This window comes from Homarus americanus, unplaced genomic scaffold (genome assembly GCF_018991925.1).
Source record: "Homarus americanus isolate GMGI-L3 unplaced genomic scaffold, GMGI_Hamer_2.0 scaffold11302, whole genome shotgun sequence".
NCBI lineage: Eukaryota > Metazoa > Arthropoda > Malacostraca > Decapoda > Nephropidae > Homarus > Homarus americanus.
The window spans coordinates 2102859-2128312 of NW_024736744.1; the positions used below are offsets into that span (position 1 = coordinate 2102859).

At 38.3% G+C, this 25454-nt stretch overlaps 1 protein-coding gene across 1 annotated transcript in view; it reads right to left on the reverse strand.

Moving 5' to 3' along the window:
• The window catches only part of LOC121872479 (nidogen-like), a 116526-nt gene that overhangs the window by 17181 nt on the left and 73891 nt on the right, over positions 1 to 25454 (reverse strand). Inside the window, exons 19-27 of the mRNA XM_042375268.1 lie at positions 20602 to 20759; positions 17195 to 17323; positions 12775 to 12903; positions 12504 to 12634; positions 10808 to 10889; positions 6376 to 6603; positions 5878 to 6003; positions 1576 to 1686; positions 90 to 264 (exon numbers count right to left, since the gene is read on the reverse strand). Coding sequence (XP_042231202.1) covers positions 90 to 264; positions 1576 to 1686; positions 5878 to 6003; positions 6376 to 6603; positions 10808 to 10889; positions 12504 to 12634; positions 12775 to 12903; positions 17195 to 17323; positions 20602 to 20759 — 1269 coding nt within the window. The remainder of the gene's footprint in view (positions 1 to 89; positions 265 to 1575; positions 1687 to 5877; positions 6004 to 6375; positions 6604 to 10807; positions 10890 to 12503; positions 12635 to 12774; positions 12904 to 17194; positions 17324 to 20601; positions 20760 to 25454) is intronic.

The window sequence follows — 25454 nt, forward strand, 5'->3', positions numbered from 1 at the left end:
CATGTGTAAACCTCAGAGGTGTTCATATCACAACTTGAATATTTTATCTGTAATAGAGATTAACTTTTCAGTGACATAATTTTACTTACCCTAGACCTGGATGTACAGCAATACCACGGGGATTGATTAGTCCATCCTCTATAACTACACGGTATTTTCTTTCCTTTATGGATGCCACAGATACAACGTCATTTACAGAATCAGTCCAGTACACATTTCCAGACACCCAGTCAACAGCAACATCTTCAGGGGATCCAATGTTATCTGGAAAAAGTATCATGACATGAAATCTCTGTTAAGACAGAAAATATATATGAATAACCTGCATGAGAAACAGACCACTAGTGTACCAAATGTCCAGAAAGTTTGCAATGCTAGATGGCAGGATGACCTTATTCACAGACGTTTGTTGCAGGGAATTATATATATATATATATATATATATATATATATATATATATATATATATATATATATATATATATATATATATATATATATATATATATATATATATATATATATATATATATATATACACACACACAGTGGTCCCTCGGTTAACGAACAGTTCGATTAACGAAATTTAGGTTAACGAATTAGCTCCCATAAGGATTTTCAGTTCGATTAACAAAGAAAACTTCGATTAATGAAATCCTTACGACAGACATGTTTTGTTGTGCGTATCAGCTGATTAGCTAGTCCGCCAATACAGTAATCAGAGCTATGTTTACATTCGTTTCCAGTGGAGTAAATATCAAGAAAGTTGGTCTCCTGAATATTTCTGCATTTTTACATTAAAATTATTGGTCATTCTGAAATTTAGTTAACATATTGATATTATACAGTGCAGAAATTATTATGAAACACGAAGAAGGCATTAAAACCAATGCACTCTGTAAAGAATATGGCATGTCATCATCGACTGCCTCTAAAATCAGCTGTTTGATATGTAAACAAAGCTGCCTGGAATACGACATTCACACCTCAAATTAAGTTCAAATATAGTATTCTATTGTTTTTTATTTATTATTGTACAGTACAATACATGTACTGTATTTAGTTTATATTTAATGTTTTGTTAATTCTATTACCGGTATACAGTACAAGTACTTTGTATGTATACTTTTCTGTGAGTTGGAACCAATTACCCAATATCCCATTGAAATAATAGATTCAGTTAACGAAATTTTCAGTTAACGAACGACTCTGTGGAACTAATTGTGTTCGTTAACAGAGGGACCACTGTATGTATACATAACCACTGGTATTCAATATATACAAGTAAAACAAGTGGTAATAAAACACACAGACATTTCTTATTCCTGTGAAGGTTATTGTTTCTTTTGGAGATGGGATCTGGAATCAAACATATTTTTTTTCATGAGACTAAAATAATTTCAACCAACCAACTGCATCATAGAAGAGAGTAAAACATGACCTCACACTCAGGCCAGTTCATACCATGCTGTATATTTAACATAGATAAGGAATGAAAAGAGATTATACAAAATTGGTTTAACAAATAAGGAGCTACACAGAAATACAAACAAAAACAAAAACAAAATACTGCACCTCCTGTGACTACGGGCTTCCTCTCAAAGCCATCATACTTTGAAGATCGAATGGATGATGACCTGACATCTGTCCAGTAGTAACGGCCAGCCAGGCAGTCAACATCAGCACCTGAATTCAATATTAATTAATATTCACCTGTCTATTTAATCATTTCCCAACCACCCATACAACTGTTCCTATAAAATAATAAGCTCATAAGCAACCTACACACAATTAGTCACAGGTCTAACCATACATCTGACAATGTAAAGTTGCTTCTCTTTTCTCCTATTCATTTACCAGTTGATATTGCAAACCATGGAGAGACAAAACAAACGATTCTCAGGCGTTGCTGTTGTATCATTGTCACCAAAAGGTCCAGCCGCATTGCCTGCCGTACTTGTGTCCAAGAAAAAAAAAGCTCTGGACATTAAACACAAATGACAGTTTAAAAGTGTACAAACAAAATAAAGATTGGAATATGGAATGTGAGGACATTATATGAGGCTAGTAAATATGAAAATGTTTGTAGGGAAATGAAAAGATTGCAGTGAAGTAAGATGGACAGGTTCAAACACAGTAGCATTAGCAGTGAAGATTCTTGTTTCATATATTCATGTGATGAAAAACCATGGTGTGGTTTTGGTATTCTTGTAAACCAGAAATTGAGCAGTAGTGTAGAGGCATTCTAGGCAGTGTGAGATAGAGTTTTATGAGTCAACTTTAATGCTAAACCCAAGTACTGTACTTGGTAATAAGACAGGCTTTTGCAACAAAAAATGATAGTAAAGATGAAGTCTTTGAAAAATTTAATGAAGATTTAAAGAAAGCAAAAGACACCTTAAAGTTTAATGAATGTCTCATTACAATGGGTGATTTTAATGCAAAACTTGGGAAAGGGGATAGTAGCACCAAAAGTAGGACCACATGGGTTGGGTGATAAAATGAGATAGGAGAAATATTAATTGAATTTTGTAAGGAAAACAACACCCTAGACATCTCGATACAGGTGCACCCCGAAAACCAATGGCTAGTAAACTGGAATTTCACATAATTGACGTTTACATATACATAGAGTAAATACCCCACAAGTTTCGTTGAGTACCCCGTTGATCCGACAATTGGGATAGGAGCAGCAGAGCTGTTTTGAATTTGGTAGAGTCCGTAAAAGCAGTTCAAATTAAGTTAGAAACTCCATTTCTTTACTAGAATAGTCCAGAATAGTTTATCTAAATGCTTGGTTAAAGAAATATTGTATAAAAAACTAAAAATCTATTGACATGGGCGTGAATGAAGCTGTGTGCTACATCGAAGACTGGTATTTTTCACTTCCATGGAGCTGTGGGGGATTAGTGGGTCTCATGTAACTGACCTGATCTGATGCAATGTTAGGTGGAGGTAAGGTGGGGGACTAGTGGTCTCATATTACTGACCTGATGCAATGTCAGGTTACCCATTGTTGGGTGGGATTAGTGGGTCTCATGACCTGAAGATGTCTTGCATAAAGACAAAACCTAAATATTTTTGAGGGAGATTGTGAAAAGTATAAGTATAAATGAGCAATAAATAAAATTTTAAAATATGGAGTGAGAAAGCAGAAAGGTGTGGGTGATTAGAGAGATGGAGTGAAAAGGAGTGGTAACATGCACCAGTGTATTACCAAGCACTCCTCAACAGCTGATCTTAAACTCTAGATGCTTGCTGTCCTAATTCCTGTGTTGGGGTGTTGGAGGTAGGGTGGGTGTCTGGGTGGTATTGGAGTGTGTGTGTGCTGTCTGTGCTAAATAATAATAATAATAATAATAATAATAATAATAATAATAATAATAATAATAATAATAATAATAATAATAATAATAATAATAATTAACGGTTTATTGAAAGAGCTTGGCAGCCAGAAGGCTGAAAATATACAGTTACATATTTGGGGAATGGGTTTCGAATTCCAAATAATATACAAGTAACATAAGTGATACAAATAAGATATATAATAACTAGATGGGGAAAAGCTCAAACTACAGTGCATTTCAACATAGTGACAGTGCAAGAAGTAGTATTTACTGGGAGTGAATACACTGGTTTATTACAAGTTATTGATAATTTTTACAATGGTTGGGACTGGGCTGTTCTTATAGCGATCAGTTTGTGCACGTATGGGCTGGATGCGGTTGTGGTGTCGAACAGCAATTCTCGGGCTAGGGATCTCAGGTGGTAGTAGGAGCCGGTGTCGAGGATGGTGTAGAAGCTTACCAAATTTGCAGATGAGGTCGTGGTGATGGTCAGTGAGAGTCGAAAGGGTCAGTGTGTTGAGCGCTTCTTGATATGTGGAGTAGGAAGGGGAGAGAATAATCTTGCATGCCCTCTTTTGCACTTTTTCTAGGTGTTTACGTTGTGTGGCATTTAGGGAGGAAGACCAGGTAGGGGAGGCATAGGTTATGCACATCAACCTCTCCTCTGACGTTGTCCCACTCCCTTCCATTATTTTAGGCACCAACACACTCCAGGTTATAGACTCCTCTAAGCTCCTTGGCATCACTATAGATAACAAATTAAATTGGAAAACACACATCAGTGAAGTTGTCAAATCTTCCAGTTTCCGTCTCCACCTCCTCCGCCGACTCAACATTCATACTTCCCAAGCTCACCTATGCATCCTCTACCTGGTCTCCCCCCCCCCCGAAATGCCACACAATGTAAACACCTAGAAAAAGTGCAAAAGAGGGCATGCAAGATTATTCTCTCCCATTCCTACTCCACATACAAAGAAGCGCTCAACACACTGACCCTCTCGGCTCTCTCTGACCATCACCATGACCTCATCTGCAAATTTGGTGAGAAGCTTCTGCACCATCCTTGACACCGGCTCCTACTACTACCCGAGATCCCTCGTCTGCGAAATGTCGTTCGACGCCACAACCGCATCCAGCCCATATGAGCACGTATTGATCGCTATAAGAAGAGCCCAGTCCCAACCAATGAAAAAATTATCAACAACTTGTAATCAACCAGTGTATTCAATCCTAGTCAATCATACCTTTTTGCACTATCACAATGTTGAAATGCCCTGTAGTATGACCTTCTCCCAACCTAGTTATTATATATCATATTTGTATCACATAGGTTACATGTATATTATTTGTCACTCAAGAGACCCATTCCCCACTAATGCAACTGTATATTTTTAGCCTTCCGGCTGCCATGCTCTTCCAATAAACCGTTAATTGTTATTACCCTCCAAAACACACACACACACACTCCGTCTTTAGCCTTCATAGGGTGAGGATGTTGGTGCTGCCCGTTGTTTCTTGACCATGGAGACAGCTGCCAGCCTGGTTTGTTAGGCCTTCCCTTTCCCCGTCTCCTCCTCCCCATCTGGATTTATCAACATCCTCCCACCAACAGTACAGTGCAAAGATTGACCATCAACCCACAAGTGATATACAAAAGTGGCAATTTCAACCGGAAAGAAAGAAACAACTGTTAGAGCGACAATCAGTACTTAGCGGTCAATGTTGACCTGACCGGACCAGACACACCCTGTCCACCGTAAACTCGCCACCCCCAACACTGGATGAGAAGCAAAGAAAGACTCCTATCTACATCAGGAGAGAAATGAGGACTCCCTACTCCACCCAGGTGAGGAACTATGAGTTCCTAACTTCATCACATGAGGAACAAGAACCTTTTCCAACACCCTGTGTGAGCTGGAGGACCTACCCGACCACGTGGTGCAGCTGTACTGAGGTAGCAGTTTAACACCCAGGTATGACACAACGGCCATCCAGACAGTGGGAGCCAACATCAGGTCACAAGAATGTTTACAAGTCCAGCTCAAACATTACCAGATCTATAGTTAATCTATATGTTGACTCTTTGTTTCTTATATTTTTGTTTTGGAAGCTTTTGTCAATCAAGTGACCCACTCCCTGCTTCCACCATTTGTCACTTATCACCTCTGTTCATTGTATATTTTCAACCTTTGGGCTGCCATGTTATCTTAATAAACCGTTAATTATTATTATTATTATTATTATTATTATTATTATTATTATTATTATTATTATTATTACACACACTCCAACACCACCCATCCACCCACCTTCCAAAACTACCCACACACCCCAACATATCTCTCACACACACACACACACACAAGTACAGTACACTTACGTATTACTATCTTGGTCAATATTCCTTCCAAACAAATGGTAATCAATCTAAAGACTCGGACTATTTTAGAGTAATGGTTGGACCGTGGAGTACCGAACTGTAATAGATTCATTTTTAACAAGAGGAATTCATTACTACTACAGTACTCACCCACAGCTATCATAAAAGGATCAACGTGGATAGGGTGACCTCCTCCAGAACGTATATCAACAGGCATACGAAGGACAGACAGCCCCTGGTTGAGAAGTAGCAGGTTCTTCTCATGATCTGGTGCCTCTGGTCAAGAACAGCAAAAAGACAACAGCATGAGAGTTGATATCATGCTTAATGGACCATAAAAAACTTCACGTGATATTACAGGGAGCTGACACTTCTATACATTATGCAACTAGCCAACTGATATAATTCCGGGGAAGAGAGCCAATTGTTCCTCCTCTTCTAACAAAAAGAAGGATACAGAAGCAGTAGATGGACTTTCTATGGCATAAATATTAAATTAGGGTAGTAAAGATAATTGATTAAGAAATTATATTCAAGGTTCTATTCTTATATTATCAGACTTTGCCAAAAAAAATTAAAAAATTCTGATGTATAACAATCATTTCCTGGTACTATCACTAGATAACACAAGAGGACATCAGAGTTCACCTTGACAATTATATCCATCTCCTGTAAAACCATCTCGACAGCTGCACTTGTAACCAAAGGCTGAGACGTCATCTGGCAGACAAACAGCTTGTGGATGACACACAGAAAGATCGGACTGACAGGATCTTGAAGAATGACAGAAGAATCCATCACCTTGGAAGCCCTTATGAAAAAACCCAGCTCTGATTAATACAAATAAATAATAAAAGTGAAAGGAGAAATATTTTCAAAGGCCTCCTTGAAAGAGATTTTAAAGATTAAATAAAACTACAGTACATACACTTGATACTGTATACAGAAAGAGCTGCTCTTGTTTTCTATAAAGTTAGGTTCACTTCTAAGTTGGCCTGCTTGTTATAATTTTCATATTATAATTCTTTCACAAGTACTACAGCAGAACCTCACTTACACAAAATTAGATTAACCTAAACTGTCCAATAGTAAACACACACACACACACTACTACTACAACAACTACTACTACTACTACTACTACTACTACTACTACTACTACTACTACTACTACTACTACTACTTTGCCGGAATCAAGTATGACGATCATCCAGCTATGATACAATGATATGAGTTATTAGGGATTTCACCTTCATTGGTGAGTTGTGAGGTGACTAAAGAGGCCGATACGGGACTGGCAGACTTGTTCACAGATGTTGCACATGTGGAGGGCTACATCTAGTGTGGGAGGGGCGGCGGCAGCGTCTTTCCGTTTCGGCACTTGTTCTGCCATCCAGGGATGGAGGATAGCTGAGGTGGGTCAGCTCTGGATGCAGAGGGACCTGCTGGGTAGTCAGGACATCCACATCAGTGTTTCGGTTGAGCAGCTAATGGTAGTGCTCTTTCCAGCGCTGAAGGAGGCCTTCATCGTCTTTAATTATGAAGTTACCGTCGAATGAGCGGAGGGGAGCTGCGCAGTGAGTGATTGGTCCATAAAATGTTTTAATGGAATTGAAAAAGTCGTGCCTCTTGTGTTGATTTGCAAGTTTTTGCGTTTCACAAGCTTTTTTTGTAAATCAGTCATTCTTTAGTTTATGATGTTCGCACTGGGCTGCTGCTTTCTTCTTGTGGAAGGTATCAACTTAGGCCCTAGTCTGAGGGTTGTTCTGCCAGTCAGTTAAGCAGCACGTTTATCATCGATAAGTACATTGATTTCCGGGGATCATTTTCATCAAACCAGTCCTGGTGCATTCTTTCGACCTGGCCGAAGGTCTCTCTGCAGGTTTTTGTCATGACAGTGTCAAGAATACTCCATTCGGCACTGGGATCTAGGTTGTTTGTAGTCGGGCTATTTATCAGCCTGTGTTCAAGCTGCTCTCTGAAAGCATATGGTACAGGTTGTACCTCTCTAGTCCGGCATTCTGTGGTCCGGAACGATTTTAGTTTGTCCAATAGGTAGATAGGCAGCCTTTTTTTTTTTTATCTGAATTATTATTATTATTACAGGAGTATTAAATTTTTGCCCCTCAGGCCCCAATGTGGGTCAGTGACCTATGCCCGGGTGGGCTAATCCCCTTAAAAAAAAAAAAGCCGCGGGAAATTAAGGTTTGTTTACATCCGGCAGTTCGGCTGCTCTCTCTCTCTCTGCTTGTCTATACAGAGTACAACATTTAACCCTTCAATATATATGAGCAGTAAATAAGTGTTGCTTTCATATTCTTATGTAGAGTAATGACGATATATTTTCACATGTGCGCACTTACATACGAGCAGTCTCACTTTTTTTTTTACCATTAATGGTTAGCTACTTATATTGTTCCATTTATTAACATTAAATAACATTACAGGTACTTCAAACAACCATATTATTTTTTTACATTAATTTTACTACAGCTAAAATCAGGGTCTTATTTTCTTCAGTTTTATATGTAGAACCAATCAGTCACTGGTTTCGTAAGGTTTAACATAAACAATGCCGGCAGCCGTCTCGTCTCCTCTAATATCCCACGCATTATTAATAAATTGTATTGTTAATTTTGCACACACATACATTAATTAAATAAAAACAAATTCAGAAACATTAATTAAAATATATATGAACAGTAAATAAGTGTTGCTTTCATATTCTTATGTAAAGTAATGACGAGATGTTTTCACGTGTGCGCATGCGCACTTACATACGCGAGCTCTCTTTTTTCTTTACCATTTTCGTTAGCTACTTCTATTGTTCCATTTATTAACATCAAATAACATGACTTAAAACAACCATATTAATTATACTACAGCTACAACCAAGGTCTTATTTTCTTCAGTTTTATATGTAAAACCAGTCAGTCACTGGCTTTGTAATCAACGAAAACAATGCTGTGTCATTTCCTCGTGTGTTTTAATATTCTACGTATTATTAATGAATTGTATTGCTCATTTTGCACACATAAACATTAATTCAATAAAAAAGACATTCAGTAATAAACAATAATGAATCTTTTGTACATAAGAGAAATGACGCTGTTTACACGATTATGCACGTTGGCGGGCCCTTCAAACCCGTCAAAATTCAAGTTTCCGCCGTCAAAATTTTTATTTATTTATTTTTTGTGTGTTCCAATAAAATACGTTAAGAATTAAAAACTCGCGAAATTTGAGAAGCTACTGTACGACATTTAACCCTTCAATATGTCTTCAAAGAGACCATGATGCAGAGAAAGTGGTGCTAGTGCTTCCAAGCATAAGCACAAGTCACTATATATCCAGGAAAAGGGTGAATTTCCATGGTCCGTCAATTTCCATGGTCCGGCACCGGTCAGGTCCCGAGGTTGCCGGACTAGAGAGGTACAACCTGTACCACTGGATTCTCCAGACCCTTAGTGTAAAAACCTCTTCTGGAGGCTTGTTGCCTTCACCATTTTAGGGTGACGTGAAGTGAGAGCTTGGCTTTGACGAACTGATGATCAATGTCGCAGTGCTCTGAGCCACGCATGGCACGGGTGATAAAGACATCTTGGCAATCTCTTTCTCTGACAATGATGTAGTCAATGAGATGCCAGTGTTTGGATCGTGGGTGTTGCCACGAACCCTTGAACTTGTCGGCCTGTCGAAACAAGGAATTGGTGATAGTGAGGTTGTGTGTGGCACACTTGCTGAGGAAGAGTAGGCTGTTGGGATTACACTTGCCTAGCCCATTTCTCCCTCTGATTCCCTGCCAAATGTCAGCATATCTACTAACTCTTGGTTCATTGAAGTCACCAAGGAGCACAATTTTATCTTCTCTGGGGAGTGAGGTTAGCACTCTGTCAAGGTCGGCATAAAAGGCCTCCTTGATGTCATCATCTGCATCCAGTGTTGGGGTGTATGCACTGATGAAAATGGTATTCAGTGGGACTCTATGCTTCATGAGGTGTTTGTTGATCCCAACAGCCATTTTAGTTAGCCTGTGTAGTATGCGTTGGCAGATGGCAAAGCCAACTCCATAAATGCGGTTTTTCTCCGCAGCAGGGTTACCCTTCCAGAAGAAGGTATAGCCAGACCCTCATTCTGTGAGCTGGTCCTCATCTGGGAGCCAGGACTCACTAATGGCTGCTAATTCGATGTTACATTTAGCCAGCTGTTTTGTCACAAGGGCAGTTCTTCTTTCGGGATGCTCATTTGCGCCAGTATCCAGAAGGGTCCTGACATTCCATGCAACGACCATAAGAGGTTGTATAGTTTGTTTTTGCTTTGATCTGTGAATATGAACGTGTTTTTGACCGCATAAGGATGACCTTACTGGGTGTGGTGGCCAAGTCAGGTTAATCTGCATGGCAGCTGGGCAGTGGTTCATGGGTGCCAGGACATGTCCACATGCCAGTGGACCTATGCACCGTCCCTCTGGGGCCCACTGTTACTCCGAGATCCCCTGGTGGTGTAGCCTGGGCCCACGAGGCACCCAGTTACTGTGTGTTGACACGAGGAGGTATAACAGGAGTCTTGATGGTGAAGAGGCTGTGTACTGGCAGGGGAAGACTTATGCAAGTTGTTTTCTCTGTTCGCCACGAGGGCTAGGCAGCAGCGGCAGCTGAAAGCGAGAGGGAGCAAGCAGTGCTTGCACCTTAACACTAACATAATGCTTACACCACCCTGTGTAACAAACACACACACACACACACACACACATGCATGCACACACACATGCTCTTTATTTTTCTTATTTTATAGTTTTATATTATATTTTCTTTATTTTTAAGACACATTCAATTATTTTAATTTTTACTTTTTGCTCTGTAATAAAGAAAATGGTTTTATTAGGGTGGACTATAATATCCGTGAATTATAAATAGAGAAAACAATTAATTTTGTTAAAATTTATTCATTATTTTATATGTGACCAAATTACAGTAGTATACGTACGAGCCACACTGTTTACGTAGTGTTCCCCTCCATCACTTCCGCCACCTGTGTCACCTACCATTCCCCTGCATCACCTACCATGTTTCTGTGTCACCTAGTATGGCTGCTTTTTGAGCAGTCCGATCATAGGAACACTCAGCATTGTCCCCACAATTGTAAACAACATTACAGCCAACCTGTGAGAAAAAATCTTGTAAGGTAAATATCTCTAAACACTCTTTTACAGATAATCTTTAACTCTTTTATTAATTCTAGTTTTACAAAGTGGCCATGCATGATATAAACAGGAAATAAATATATGTTGTTGGTAACAGAGGGGCTAGAAAGAGTTGAGAATGTTATTGAAGTGACATGTGTGTGTGACACAATAAACGAGGTACACAACACTAATTTGTTGGCAGTAAGAGGTACAGGACACTTGTTTTACTATGTTATAATAATTTACACTATTAACAATAATTATTACTGCTCCAGTAATTGATCCTGATGCTAAACATCTGCTTGGGTTGGGGTAGAAACACATGGTGAAGTGAGTCAAGTCCAAGGGCGAGATTCCTACAACACAAAAGCTGAGAAGCAGCTGAGAAGTGACTGGGTGGCTTTCATGTGTGAGTGAGTGAAAGATAAATACCTACTTGACAACCTAATCTAACCAGGCCAGTCCTTTTTATTCAAAGAGTCCCGTGAAAGATTAAAACTTCAAATGAGGTGACCCAAAACTCTACTGATGCACGTCATATGACGTGACCCGAAGCTCTACAGATGCATGTCATATGATGTGGCCTGAAGCCTAAGGATTAAGAAGGAGAGAAATGATCACAAGACAAATTCAAGAAAAATTAAAAAGTGAGAGAATGGCTTAAACAACATACAGGGACATTCCACATGAAAATTCATCAAATGCTCAACTTATATACAATGTTTCTCATTAATCACCAAATTCTTTATAACACCTTATAGCAAATAACTGTGATTGCTAAACTGAGTCATCAGGTTCATTCACCACAACACAAGAACATGAGTGAACTTCTTTGTATGAGTAAGTGAGTAGCTGAGTAGGAGGTCAGTCTTGATTACCTAGGAGTTCTACTCTGCCCACGAGCTGTAGGTTGCCCGTGCCTGCTCTACTGTATGTCCAGTATGCACAAGAATTTTATATATTATACTGTAGGTTAGTAATTCAATTGATTCATAGGTGTATAGTATTTATTTTTGCCACCACGTGGGTAGATCTGGACTATTTTCTGTTAATTCAGATTCAATCCGGATTAATAGAAATTAGTCTGAAGTAGTTTGCCAGTCCAGATAAAGCAGAATTCCAGATAAAAGAGCCAGATTAAGAGGGTTTTACTGTAACGATATTTCTATTTATATATATTGTGTTAAATATCAAACAAAAAAATAATGAATGGATAAAAAAACATGAGTAAAGCTGTGCAATGTTAGGCCAGCATTCTGGTTCCCCATCTGTATATATTATGTTTGGTTTTTAAAAACATCAAATTCTAAAAGCCAGTGACTGTTTGGTGCTAAACATGCCAGATTTTTTACATTCCACACTATATACTATGTGTGGTGTGTGTGTGTGTGTGTGTGTGTGTGTGTGTGTGTGTGTGCAGAAAGACAAATATGTACAGTACAGTCAATACTACATATTAATAAATAATAAAGTACAAGTATAGAATATTTTATAGAGGGAACCAAGGTATACAAAAGATGGAAAGTTAAGACTAGACACAAATAATTATCGTGCTATACAAAGAGAAAGTAGGTAATAATGGAAGCCATACCTGAGTAGGTGTACAAAAACTGCCATCACCTTCATAACCATCACGGCACTGGCAACGGTACTTCAGAGAGTATGTTGAGTATATGCAGTTGGCATTTACATCACAGTTGTTGATGATGTTACAGCTTGCTTCTAATGAGGTAAATATAAACAAGGAATGAAGCAAACTTGCAGTTACTTTGATAAAAATATCATGAGCTAAATATTCAGGAAATTATATTTTTTGTGAAATATATTTTATAAAGCATTATTATGATACACTTATTACTGACCTCCACGTGGATTACATATGCGTCCATCTCCCTCATAACCATCATTACACTCACACTTGTAACGCTGGCTTTTACTCTCATACAGACACTGAGCATTGGTGTCACAGTCCAGAACACTGCTGCACTCATCTGTCAAAATCAAACAAAATGAGAGGCCAGTATTATACTGGTTAGTGTAATGATGTACCTTATTTTATGGCATAAAAGATGCACTTTTTTGTCTGAAAAATGGCTTAAAAAATCAGCCTGCATCCTATATGTGAAGCTGTGGTTTACTATAAGCTAATGATTCCCCAGTTCCTGTCTCCAGTTGACTAAATTCTACCTAACCCAACTCCAGAATTAGAAATGTTATTGCTTACCGTATTTTATAGCATATAAGACTTATGGCCATATAAGATGCACCCCCCCATTTGAAGGGAGTATTTAGGAAAAAACAGTCGTCATTTGCATACACTCACTTGTTTGCCATAGCAATGCAGACCAGCAAGGATGCTACCTTAGCTGACTCCCTAACAATGCCTCCCCCCCCCCAACATGCCTCACCTCCTCCCGCTCTCCCACTGAACCAACTAACTCGTGTGCAAGCATATGTATATTCCCTTTATGTGTTTGCCCTTAGGACAATTATTTATTTTACCTTTTCACAAAACTGTACTGTATGTATGTAGGATAGTGTGTGCATATAACTGAGTAAAAATAAATAAAGTTACATATATCTACCCAAAAATATGAGATAAAAAACAACCATAACACGTCAGCTTTGTTCAGTACACTGGTGGTTACACTGATGAGTCTAACCTGGCTATAATGCCAACAGCAATGTTAACAGATGCAAATGTGAAAAAAAGTTATCTGTCAATCTTCATTTGTATTAGGCATTTGTATAGCTTACAATAAATATTGCAGGTATGGCATTACAGGTTGGGTATCCCCTATTCAAAATTCCTTAGTCCGAAATGCTCTGAAATCTGAAAGTCTATTTCATTAAATTTATGGTAGAGAATACACTGAATATGGCATATATCATAACTTTTACTTGGGTATGTATGTATGTGTAATGAATAAAGGTTTAAGACACAGGCTGCTTAGCACCACAGAGTCAGGAGTCATGGTAATGCCAAAGATACAGTAGTGATTGCTTACCTTTCTGAGTCTTTAATGTACAGTATTCCCTTAAAGCTCACCAAGCAAAATAAATAAAATAATCTAAAGCTGTGTGCCAGGGATCAAGAGGAGTCAACACTACAGGACAGTACAGAGCACCATATTTCCCAGGTCATATGATACACCCTATAATTAGCATGATATATTTTGGAAAAAGAGCTTTTGGCAAAGTCAAATCACTGGCTATATGCTATTATGTTTCTCACTACCACAACTCACTATCACTTTATGAACCTATTATCAAACATTTTTTTTTTTTTTTCAGGAATTACCGTGCACAGTCAACAACCCTAGCAGGGGCCTGGGGGAAAAAAATAAGAACAGAAAGAATTTGAATATAGAGAAAAAAAGGTTATACTGTATTGTGTTAATCTACATCACGAAGATGCCGGAAAACCATATTTTTAATGTGAGACAGATTGTATAAGTATGGAAACACAGAAGAAGGCAGAGCATTCCACAGTTTGGCCATGTGAGGAAAGAAGGAGGTACTATAACGGGTTACTCTCACGTGGTATTATTAACAAAATTGACCTAATTCAATACAAAAAGATTTAATTATGCATATATGTACCTATGGAAAGCACATTACAAAAGCTTATCGGTACCGGGCATGTTCACTAGGAACTGTCCAGTACAGGGATTGTTTACAACCTGTGAACTAGATCAGCTGACACTTCAGAGGTGTTGTCTTTGTATTATCACTACCAGCACTAATTATCACTGTGTAGACCTAATGTCCATACAGTTTTATTTCATGTTTATGTTTATTTATTTATCTTATTTCATATTTATTATATTGTCTTATACATACATAATGTTGTTATACATGTGCATATAGCTATTTATATATGTATTTTTCAGACTCCTGGGACCAGCATGAAAACCGTGAATATTGCTTTCTCACAGGGTCCATTTTACCTAACCCCAGAATACATGTATCTATACACTGTAAATGAAATATAAATAAATTTTGTGCATAGACTTGGGCCCTCCCGGGTGAGCTACAGCATTATACAGGTTCTGTATACAAGATAGGAGTACAGTACAGTGGTCCCTCGGTTACTTGAACACAATTCGTTCCAGAAGTTCATTCGTTAACCGAAACCATTGTTTCAATGGGATATTGGGTAATTGGTTCGAGCTCACAGAAAAGTATATACAAAGTAAAGCCACTGGAATTCTTATAAGATAGTGATTAATTTGAATATAAACAAACTAAAATTTGCATTAGACATACAAATTTGAGATCTAATTTAGGAATTTTATTAGGAGAGCAAAATTTTATCTTTGTGCAAAATATATGAAGTTTATATTCAAAACCCCTGTCTTGCAAGGATTTCAGCAATACAAATTATATTATGCTAACTTTAGTCTGAGGTATTATATATTTTTAAACCTGTAAACCTAGTCTTTTTACCCAAACATTTCTCAGGAAGGTGGGGGTGGGGGGTTGGGAGGAGGGGAGGGAGGGGTGACAGTAACATGTTTGACAGTTGGCACCTGTGGTGTGAAGTATTTAATTGTGAGTTTATTTTTTTTCTTTTAGACGGAGTTTTTGTTTTTTGCTTATAAAATTTAATAGAAGTGACTGGGGTGAATTTAATTTGCATTGCTGGAATTCTTATAAGATAGTGATTAGTTTGAATGTAAACATAGAAGAGATCACAGAATTGGCTGAGTACCTCCTCAGCTTATCAGCGTGTTCAAAACAAAATGTAATTTTCGTAAGTTTCGTTAATCAAATTTTTTTAGTTAACCGATGAAGATTCTTATGAAAGGTAATTAGTTAACCGGAATTTCGTGGTCCCTCGGTTAACAGACACAATTCATTCCACAAAGTAGTTCGTTAACCGAAAATTTTGTTAACCGAATCCATTATATCAATGGGATATTGGGTAACTGGTTCCAGCTCACAGAAAAGTACATACAAAGTAAAGCCAAAAAATGCATAAAGTAAGAAACACTCCTAAATTCCCTAAATCGCCCTTAAATCACTACAGTAGTGCTGATTTGCTGGTCAATTGAACCCACAGTGCCGAGGAAAGTGAAAACCGTAAAGTGAACAACAGAACATATGGGATTAATTCCAATAGAGACTGGCCGACCCCAAACTCCACTTTTTCTGACACAATACCTATTTGTAGTAAAAATAACATCTAAATTTTATGATGGTATGCTCACAAATTAATATTTAAGAAATACAGTGCAGGTTAATGTCCATTCAAATAATGGACTCAAACCCCCTCTTCCCAGCTCACTGGCTCCTACCTCTCTGAGAAATGATTGGGTGAAAACACTAGATTTTAACATTTAGTAATAAATAACCTCAGACTAAGTTAGGATAATATGATTGACATTTCTGGATTCGCAGGTCAGGAATATTTTGAATGTAAACTTCATATATTTTGCACAAAAATAAAATATTTGCTTTGTGTAAACCAAATTATTACATTAGATCTAAAATTTGTATGTATAATGCAAAATCCATGATGTTTATATTCAAAATGATCATCATATTGTGCGAATTCCAGCAAGGTAAATTATATTCTGGCGAGGTAATTTGTATAATTTTATGAGCTAAAACAAATATCTTCAGGTAATAAAAAAATATTCTTCACGACACTATCTGTCAATCAAAGTACCCCACCTTGCCTCCCCCCTCCTCACCTCCGCGCCAGCTGGGTCGGTCGGTCCCAACCCTCCCTACCAGATAAATGTTTGGGAGAAACCAGAATATTTACCTTTTTAGTAAATAATACCTCAGACTAAAGTTAGGATAATATAATTGACATTGCTGGATTCCTTGCAAGACCAGGAATATTTTGAATATAAATGTCATATATTTTGCACAAAAGATAACATATTTACTCTAGAGTAAACAAAATACTTGCATTAGATCTAAAATTTGTATGTCTAATGCAAAATCTATGATCTTATATTCAAAATGATCATCAAATTGTAAGAATTCCAGCAATGTAAATTATATTCTGGCGGATAATTTGTATGAATTTTATGAGCTAAATAAAAATTATACTTCACCGCATATATGAGTAGATGCACCGGCGTAAAGTGGTAAATTCGGTTCTGGCAGGGGTACGTAAATGTAGAAGCTGGCGTAAAGTGAAACCATGTAGCTGAGGGTTCACTGTATTACTTTTTATTCATTCCACTCCTTGTTATGTTATTTCTATCACAAAATTTGCCTTAAATATCTTAGAGTACAGTATACAGTATGTGTTTTTTTTCTAACCTTGTGGTGTGCAGACCAGGCCATCACCTTGGTAACCGTCCAGGCAGACACACACATGCTGGAGTGCGAAGTCATCAAAGAGACACTGGGCATGGATATGGCAGATGGATACCTTATCACACGACATATCTATGAAGATCAAAATTAAAATTTATGGTAACAGTGAAATAACTTCCAGCTTCATCATGAATATACTTATTTGTTTTTTCACAGTTAAGTATTAATATAATATACTGATGGCATGTTTGTACATACAGTATACTGTAGACTCACTGAGGTTGAGGACAGGCTCGAGAATACTAATCTATCTTTATAGATGGTTGATATAACAAATATCAATACTGTACAATTAACATTCAGTTGTTGTAATCTCTACAGCTGCAATTTACCTCAGCAGAAAAATTAATAAATTCCTATTTTCCTGCTAGTCTCTCCACTGAAAAAAGTTTCCATGCAGAAAACACATGAGACAGAGTGGCTAGGGCAACCAAGTGTTAGTAAATGTACAATGGATCCCTGATGAATTGAGAGATTTTGTATGATGATGATAATGATGTTTAGTGGAGGGAACAAGCAGTAGGCAGTTTGCTGTTTTGGCAGTGGTGGAAGTGTTGCTGTGTGACTCTTGAGACTGGGTATGTCTTAGATCTCATAGTTTGCACAGCAAGTGATGTAGACATACCCAAGATTGACCCACATGGTTTCTCTGGCGCTGTTGTCAAGAAACTTATGGACTGCTACTTTGGAGGGAATCACATCCTCTACACTGACAATTATTATACCTCTCCTGCCCTGGGCAAGTTCCTACTTGAACATGACATCGGTTCTTGTGGAACTGTACGCAAGAACCAGAAACACTGGCCAGTGTTTACTCGTAAACCTGCCCGATGAGAGATCCAGCTGAAGCAAGCAGACAAGATGCTTGCAATACACTGGCAAGATAAGCGTACTGCACAGATGCTGTCAACTGTTCACAAGGGTGAAATGGTAGACAGTGGCAAAAGGGAGAGGACCTCAGGAGAGGTAATGAAAAACCCGACTGTGTTGTGGACTACAATGTCAACATGTGCTTCGTGGACAGGAGTGCCATGCAGGTTGGCGCAGTTGAGTGTGTAAGGAAATGTCTCAAGTGGTATAAGAAGATGTTCCTCCACCTCTTGGACATCACCATCTTGAATGCGTACAACTTCTACCTTGTAAAATCCTCTCAGGGTTTTTCAGAAGCAAGTGGTAAATCAACTCCTGGAGAAATATGGCAACATTGTGTCAACTGGACCACAACGTCACAGCCAAGCAAGACTCCCTGACAGACTCCTTATACGTGACTGGGTTGCTAGACACTACCTGGATGGCCTTCCGACTCTTCAAAGTGGTCATAAGACGCAAAGGCAGTGTTACGTCTGTGCTAACACCACAAAGCATCCAGCTAAACGTAAGGACGTGTGACATGGTACAAGGAATGTGACGTTGTTCTCTGTGCACCTTGCTTCGTGGAGTACCACCGCGAGAAAACATTCTAAAACAGTGTGGCACTTAAGGAGTGCTTGTAAATACTGTAAATAGTAGTATAAGTGTATTTGTAAGGAACAAAGTGACATGTTTGTGTAAAAGGTACACAGTTGTATGCATTCACTAGTCTCTACCCATGGGTGCTAGCATACACCCAGTGTCAAGGTGGCAACACACCACCCACCCATCTCGCTTATCTACGCACAGTCGGAGGGAAGCTTATTGGTAAGTACCTTCCTTTGTTTGTTTATTTACCAGTGTTTGTCCTTTTAATCATGTTGTATCAAAGTAATATTACTAAAAGTAGTGTAGTTGTATTGTAGTGTAGTATTACTGGATGATAATGGTATGATAGTTATAAATGTATTTATTTGTGGAATTATTATTCCGATAATTATTTATATGACTTACTTGCTCTCCCAAACACAAAGACAGCCAGACAGCCTGGCAACAGACTGCATGTGTGTTGCTGAGCACTTTTATGAAAAGTAATGCAAATAATAATTCTAAATGAATAATTTATAGGAAATTAGTATTATGATCAGTAAAAATATACATTATTGGCCATCTCGGACACAATGGAGATGGGAAAAGGACCCCTAATGCATAAGACCGCGAGCTGCTCCCTGTAAGAAAACCCACAATTCTCCTTATTTCACTCGTCACTGAGGGACAATATAAAATTTTTCTTATATCTTTTTCATTGTTTTATAATTTATAAAAAAAATTTATTTACAGTATATTCTGCATTTACATGGTCAATTGAACCCGTGGAGGCCCGCGTAAAGAAGAAACGCGTAAATGAAATAACAGAACATATGGGATTAATTGAAATAGAGACTGGGCCGACCCCCAAACTCCACTTTTTCCGCCATAATACGTATGTTGTAATAAAAATAACATCTTAATTTTATGATGGTATGCACACAATTAATAATTAAGAGAAATATCAATAATATTAGGTTTTAACACTTATGTTAGTAGAAAAGCGGGGTCGGCACGTGGATGGCGGCTGGTTCGAGGCAGAGGGCAGATTAGCCCTCCGGTGAATCACTTCACTACTGCAAGAGGTTGCAGGGCTTCCTGACAAACCCCTCAAAGTCCATATCCTCACTGTCACTATCACTATCACTGACTTGGGGTGGCTGTGGTTGTGGGTGGGTTGCTTGGCGAAAGTCCTTTATACTACGTTGACGACTAGCATTGATGTTGTCGAGATAGATCTGGATATCACGGCTCCATAACTTTTGTCAGATGGTTATTAGACACTTCATACCGATTCTTGTCTGGGTGGTTGTCAAGGATGAGCTTAATTTTCTCCCCCAACTCGATGATTTCCTTGACATTATCATGGCTTGGTCCAGGTAATTCAATGTTTTTCTCGGTGGGTGGGGGTCCGCTGAGAGGTCATTGTGAGGGGAATAGTGGGCACAAGAGAGAACTGTATCGCAGACTGAGAACAATGAGACAGGCCCTGCTAGGTCAGCGACTTCTACCTCTCTGGTGGCAGGGCACGTCATGTTACATTAGACCAATCACAGCTAGCGGAGGGAATGCGTGGGTGGGAAGGATGCGTGGCTCAATCACCATCCGATCACGTCATATGACGTCAGCGTCAATATAAGACCGACCTAATGCGCACCACTCACGCCCACTTCAGCGTGGTCAAGAATGGACTGCGTGGGTAAAAGATGGCGAGGCGGTCGCCGCGTAAATGACCAAATTTACCACGTAATTAAAGCATTTTCATTCTGGCAAGGCACCGCGTAAATGACCAAACGCGTAAATAAAAACCGCGTAAATCCAGACTATACTGTATTTTTGGAAAAAGCCTTTTTTTTTGCAAGTAAGCAACATATGTAATGTATACCCAACTGTTTTTACTGTATAACACTCACCAAGTTCATTGCAGTAGTATCCATCTCCTTCATACCCAACATCACACTGGCAGGAATATGTCTGGGTGTAGCTGTCATATATACACTGTGCATTGGGATGGCAGCTATTGACAATCAAAAAATTATTGCATGTTAGAACATATAGCAAATGTATAGTACTTATTTATTTTCCACTCTAGCAAAGCCTTTTCTCACATGTTGCAGGGTGCCTAAAATAATTCACTGTTATTGCAGGGTGCCTAAAATAATTCACTGTTATTCCATCTCTCTAACTGCACAAACTGACATATTTTGCTGTGGTGTTCCTCTTCTACAACAAGGAAATCATTCAAAAGTTAATTATGCAAGTGTATTGCAAGGAGCACTGCAATTTGACCTAATTTATCACTTTCTGGAAGTGAAATGGTCTGGAATATGTAAGTAAACTCCTTTCTTTTCTTCCAATAAAAATGTGATTATTATTGCAAATTATACAATTTTATTTATTATAAGTAAATATAAATCATTAACAATTGCAAAGACTACATTACAGTCACAGTCAAAAGTAATCATCCACTCCACCACCTAACCCCTGCGCCTGGTCAGGTTCTTTCTGCACGGTAAGTCACATGGGGTGGAGAAGGGGAATGGTCGACTTTGGGGATGGCAGTTTGGTGGGGGTGTGGGAGGGTGGTAAGCAATGTCAGTTGCTCACCAGAGAGGGAGTGGACTGAAGAAAGCAAAGAAATTCATGAAAGAAGGAAGAATATTATTTCTTTTCACTATATTATCTTAGATTTACATGCTTGAAAGTGTCATCCATTTCCCTATTTAGCATTTTTTCAGGTTGTTGCTCAGGTATTAAACAGCAGAAATTAGATATTTATAATAACGTTGATATGACAATAAATATTGAATACAAGGGAGGAAATCATTTATTTTTAATACAGTAGTACCCCGATTTACACAGTCAATTGAACCCACAGGGTACCGCGAAAAGTGAAAACCGCATAAAGTGAACAACAGAACATATGGGATTAATTCCAATAGAGACTGGCCCGACTCCAAACTCCACTTTTTCCGACACAATACCTATGTTGTAGTAAAAATAACATTTAAATTTTATGATGGTATGCTCACACAATTAATATTTAAGAGAAATACAGTCGCCAAGTTAATGTCCATTCAAATGCAGTGGATGAGTACTTTTGGCTGTAACTGTATATTAACAGCAGAGTCATACAGAATTTACATACCGGTAATAAGAACTAAACAGAGGAAAAATGTAAGTACCTGTACAGTACTAGAGTTAAATTATGAACATTAGTAAAGAGGATGGTAGGTAAGCATCATGGCTGAGAAAGATGGAGAATTAAATAAAAGAAATTAGGTAGAAAGAGAGCAAGCAAGAGATGAAAGATGGAAACAATGGTTGAGCAGCACCATAACAGGATACTGGCACAGCAAAATGATGATACAATCATAAAGCTTGAAAGAAAGTGACATATGAAATTTATGGAAGAGGAAGAATTGGAAGGAAATCTAAAAAATTATAAAGTACACCACCGATTATCCAGGAACTGATGGTCCGGCACCTCCTTTAGTCCAGACAAAATTATGAGGGGGCACTTAACCCCTCCTTCTTCCCAGCCAGGTGAGCAGTTTTAGGCTTAAAGTTTTTATCTTATAAATGTAGCTGACGAGACTTAGCAGAATATAACTTACATTGCTGGAATCCTTGTAAGATAGTAATTAATTTGAGTATAACATCACATAGTTTGCACAAGAGATAAATTTTTAGTCTAGTGTAGTACATTTGAGTAAAAATTGTGTACAGTAATATGATGTGCAAAATCATAGCTTTTTCACATTTAATTTACATTTAATATTTGTTTAATTTAAGTTTCTTGCAGTCCATGGTGCTTTAGAGACACAGGAAGTGTATAATTAGTGGGTCAGAGTGTTGAATTATTATTACCTGACCTCGGTTGGTCCGGCAAAACGGATAATTTGGCAAGGCTTTAGAACCAAGGGTGCAGGAAAATCGGTGGTGTACCTGTAATATAATTTTTTTTATTTTTTAGAATAAGCTCCACCAATTTTTATCAATGATAAAAATCTAGTAACTGAAGGTGACCTCAGGATAAGAAATGAAGGGTCTATCTCAGAAATTCTATTATATGACCAACTCTGGACTAAACAACTCACATATCTCACCAAGTCTAAAGGTTAAAAAAGAAGATTGGGCAAGTGGCAATTGGAAATAATCAATTGATTTGTTCTACCTGCCACTTGATACTAGAGCCGAAAGGGATCTAAAAAAAGGGTTACTACTTATGATAGAAAGCTAACAAGTTGTGACATCACATTAGCTGAGCATACATTTCTGCTACAACGTGTGTTTTGTCAACGCAAATTGGCTATAACGCGATTGATGAATAGAAGAACGATATTTGTAAAATGCGAATGCGTGTTGTTGTAACGCGATTCCACTCGAATGTTTTAAGTGTACTGTCGCATTTCCTCCCATTGTGAAGAGATTGATTCAGGAAGAAGGTTCTAACTAGACCAAATTTTTAATTTGGATGAAACGGGTTTATACTGGAAGTGCATGCCAACAAGAACTTACATTTCCAAGAATGAAGTACATGCTCCAGGCTTTAAGGCTGCGAAGGACCGTGTGACAGTGTTGTTGGGTGAAAATGCTAGTGGAGACTTAAAGCTTAAGCCTGTGCTGGTGTATCACTCTGCCAAACTGCGAGCTTTAAAGGGTTACATAAAGTCTACTCTAGGTGTATACTCTAGGTCAAGCAAAAAAGGTTGGATGACTGGACAAATATTTTCTGACCTTACTGTGGATGTTTTTGAAAATATTTTTAAAAGTTATTACAAGAATAATAATATCGATTTTAAGATTCTCCTCATTTTAGATAATGCGCCAAGCCACCCTCCCACCATTGCTGAGCTTTCTGACAATATCAAAGTGCTCTTTCTACCTCCAAATACAACATCTCTCCTTCAACCAATGGACCAAGGAGTAATAGCAGCCTTCAAAGCCTATTATTTGAGGTGTACATTTAAGAAACTTATTATAGCTACTGAGGAAGGAGATGATAAGGCCAGTGTTCTTCAGCAGCTACTGAGGAAGGAGATGATAAGGCCAGTGTTCTTCAGCAGCTACTGAGGAAGGAGATGATAAGGCCAGTGTTCTTCAGTTTTGGAAAAGTTTCAACATCAAGCATGCAATTGACATCATTGTGGAGGCCTGGGGTGATTAAGTAAGGACTGCTTGAGTGGAGTTTGGCAGAAGCTTCTCCCAGATTTAATTCATGATTTTACAGGCGTTGATGCATCAGAGGAGCTCCCAAAAATAAAAGAAAATTGTGTTTCTCATACAAAGCAAGTTGGCTTTGCTGAAGTGGAAAGTGCCGATGTTGAGGGACTGCTCGAGTCCCACTGTGAAGACAGCTGATCTACAACAACTTGTTGCTGCTGGGGAAATAGAAGATGCCGAAGATGATGAAGTGCAGGATGCAAAACCAAGAGAGCTTCCCACTTCTCTTTTGTCTTCTATCCTGAGGGAAGTTGATGAGCAGTTGCAACTCTTGGAAAACAATGACGTCAATGCAGATCGGAGCAGGATTGCAGTTCGTGGTGTTAAATCTTTTTTGGCACCTTATGAACAGCTTCTTTGTGAAAGAAGAAAGACGGCAAAGCATCAAACACTAGACGTCTTTTTTTAAAGTTAACCCCCAAGAAGCAGTCTGAGCCACATTCTGAAGACACTGAACCACAGCCATCCACTTCTGGAATTAGACGTTTTTTTCGTCCCTCCCATGCAACCAAAACTGCACCTGATACTGATGATGACAACTGTCAAATCCTGTCTGCATGACACCTCAACCTCAGCATCACCCTTTTCCCCCATCAAGTTATATTCATATTTTTTCAAGGTAAAGTGTAACATTTACTGTATGATTTCATTATTAGATATGAATGTATCATATATTTAGACTGTGCTATCCTTTGTGTTAGGCTAACTACTAAATATTTTTTATTTCGAGTAATCTACACCTAACCCTATTTTCTCCATAAGCCCTGTTATTTCTATTGCGCGAATTTCTAGAACGCGAGGTTTTACAAGAACACAACTATCGCGTTATAGCAGAACTGACTGTACCTCATTTGTCACTTTGTCAACCACAACCTATGACCCAGGATTATCTCTGCTCTGTTACAACCAATTTCATCCTTAACTATTTTGGAGGGGGTAACAGAAATGTTTTGTTCAGACAAAAGTCATAATATGGGATTATTACTGACCAGATATCTGTGATATAACAAACTAACTTTATAAACTCTCAAATGCCACACAACAAGATGTGTTATTTCTTCATCTGGCTAATGGCTAACAAATGCCTTAACCAAGCACCGCTTTGCAAAATAAGCTTGCTAGACATACTCCATAGAAAGGGCATGATGCTGTGTTGCCCCTGAGAACAAAAGGCCTTGGGTAGGCATTCTACTGTAGATGTCAGGCTGATAACTTTGACAATCATATTGGAGATATACATTGTAGAGAGTCCACTGTTAGACCTCATTACCACCACCATCAATACAGCCATTTTCCACTTTTTTTTTCAAACATCCCATTGCTTGCTGCAGGAACCTGGTTGCCAGGGTAATGTATTCAGGCTCTAGTGCATAACTAATTAAAACAATAAGTATTCTGCCAATTGTTCCTGGCAATTAACTAACCAGCACAGTTTTATTTCCCACCACAAACATCTCATCCATGAACATTGCAAACTGCTACTGGTTCGTGAATTTTATGATAAATATTGTATTCGATAATAATTTTGGGTCCACACTCG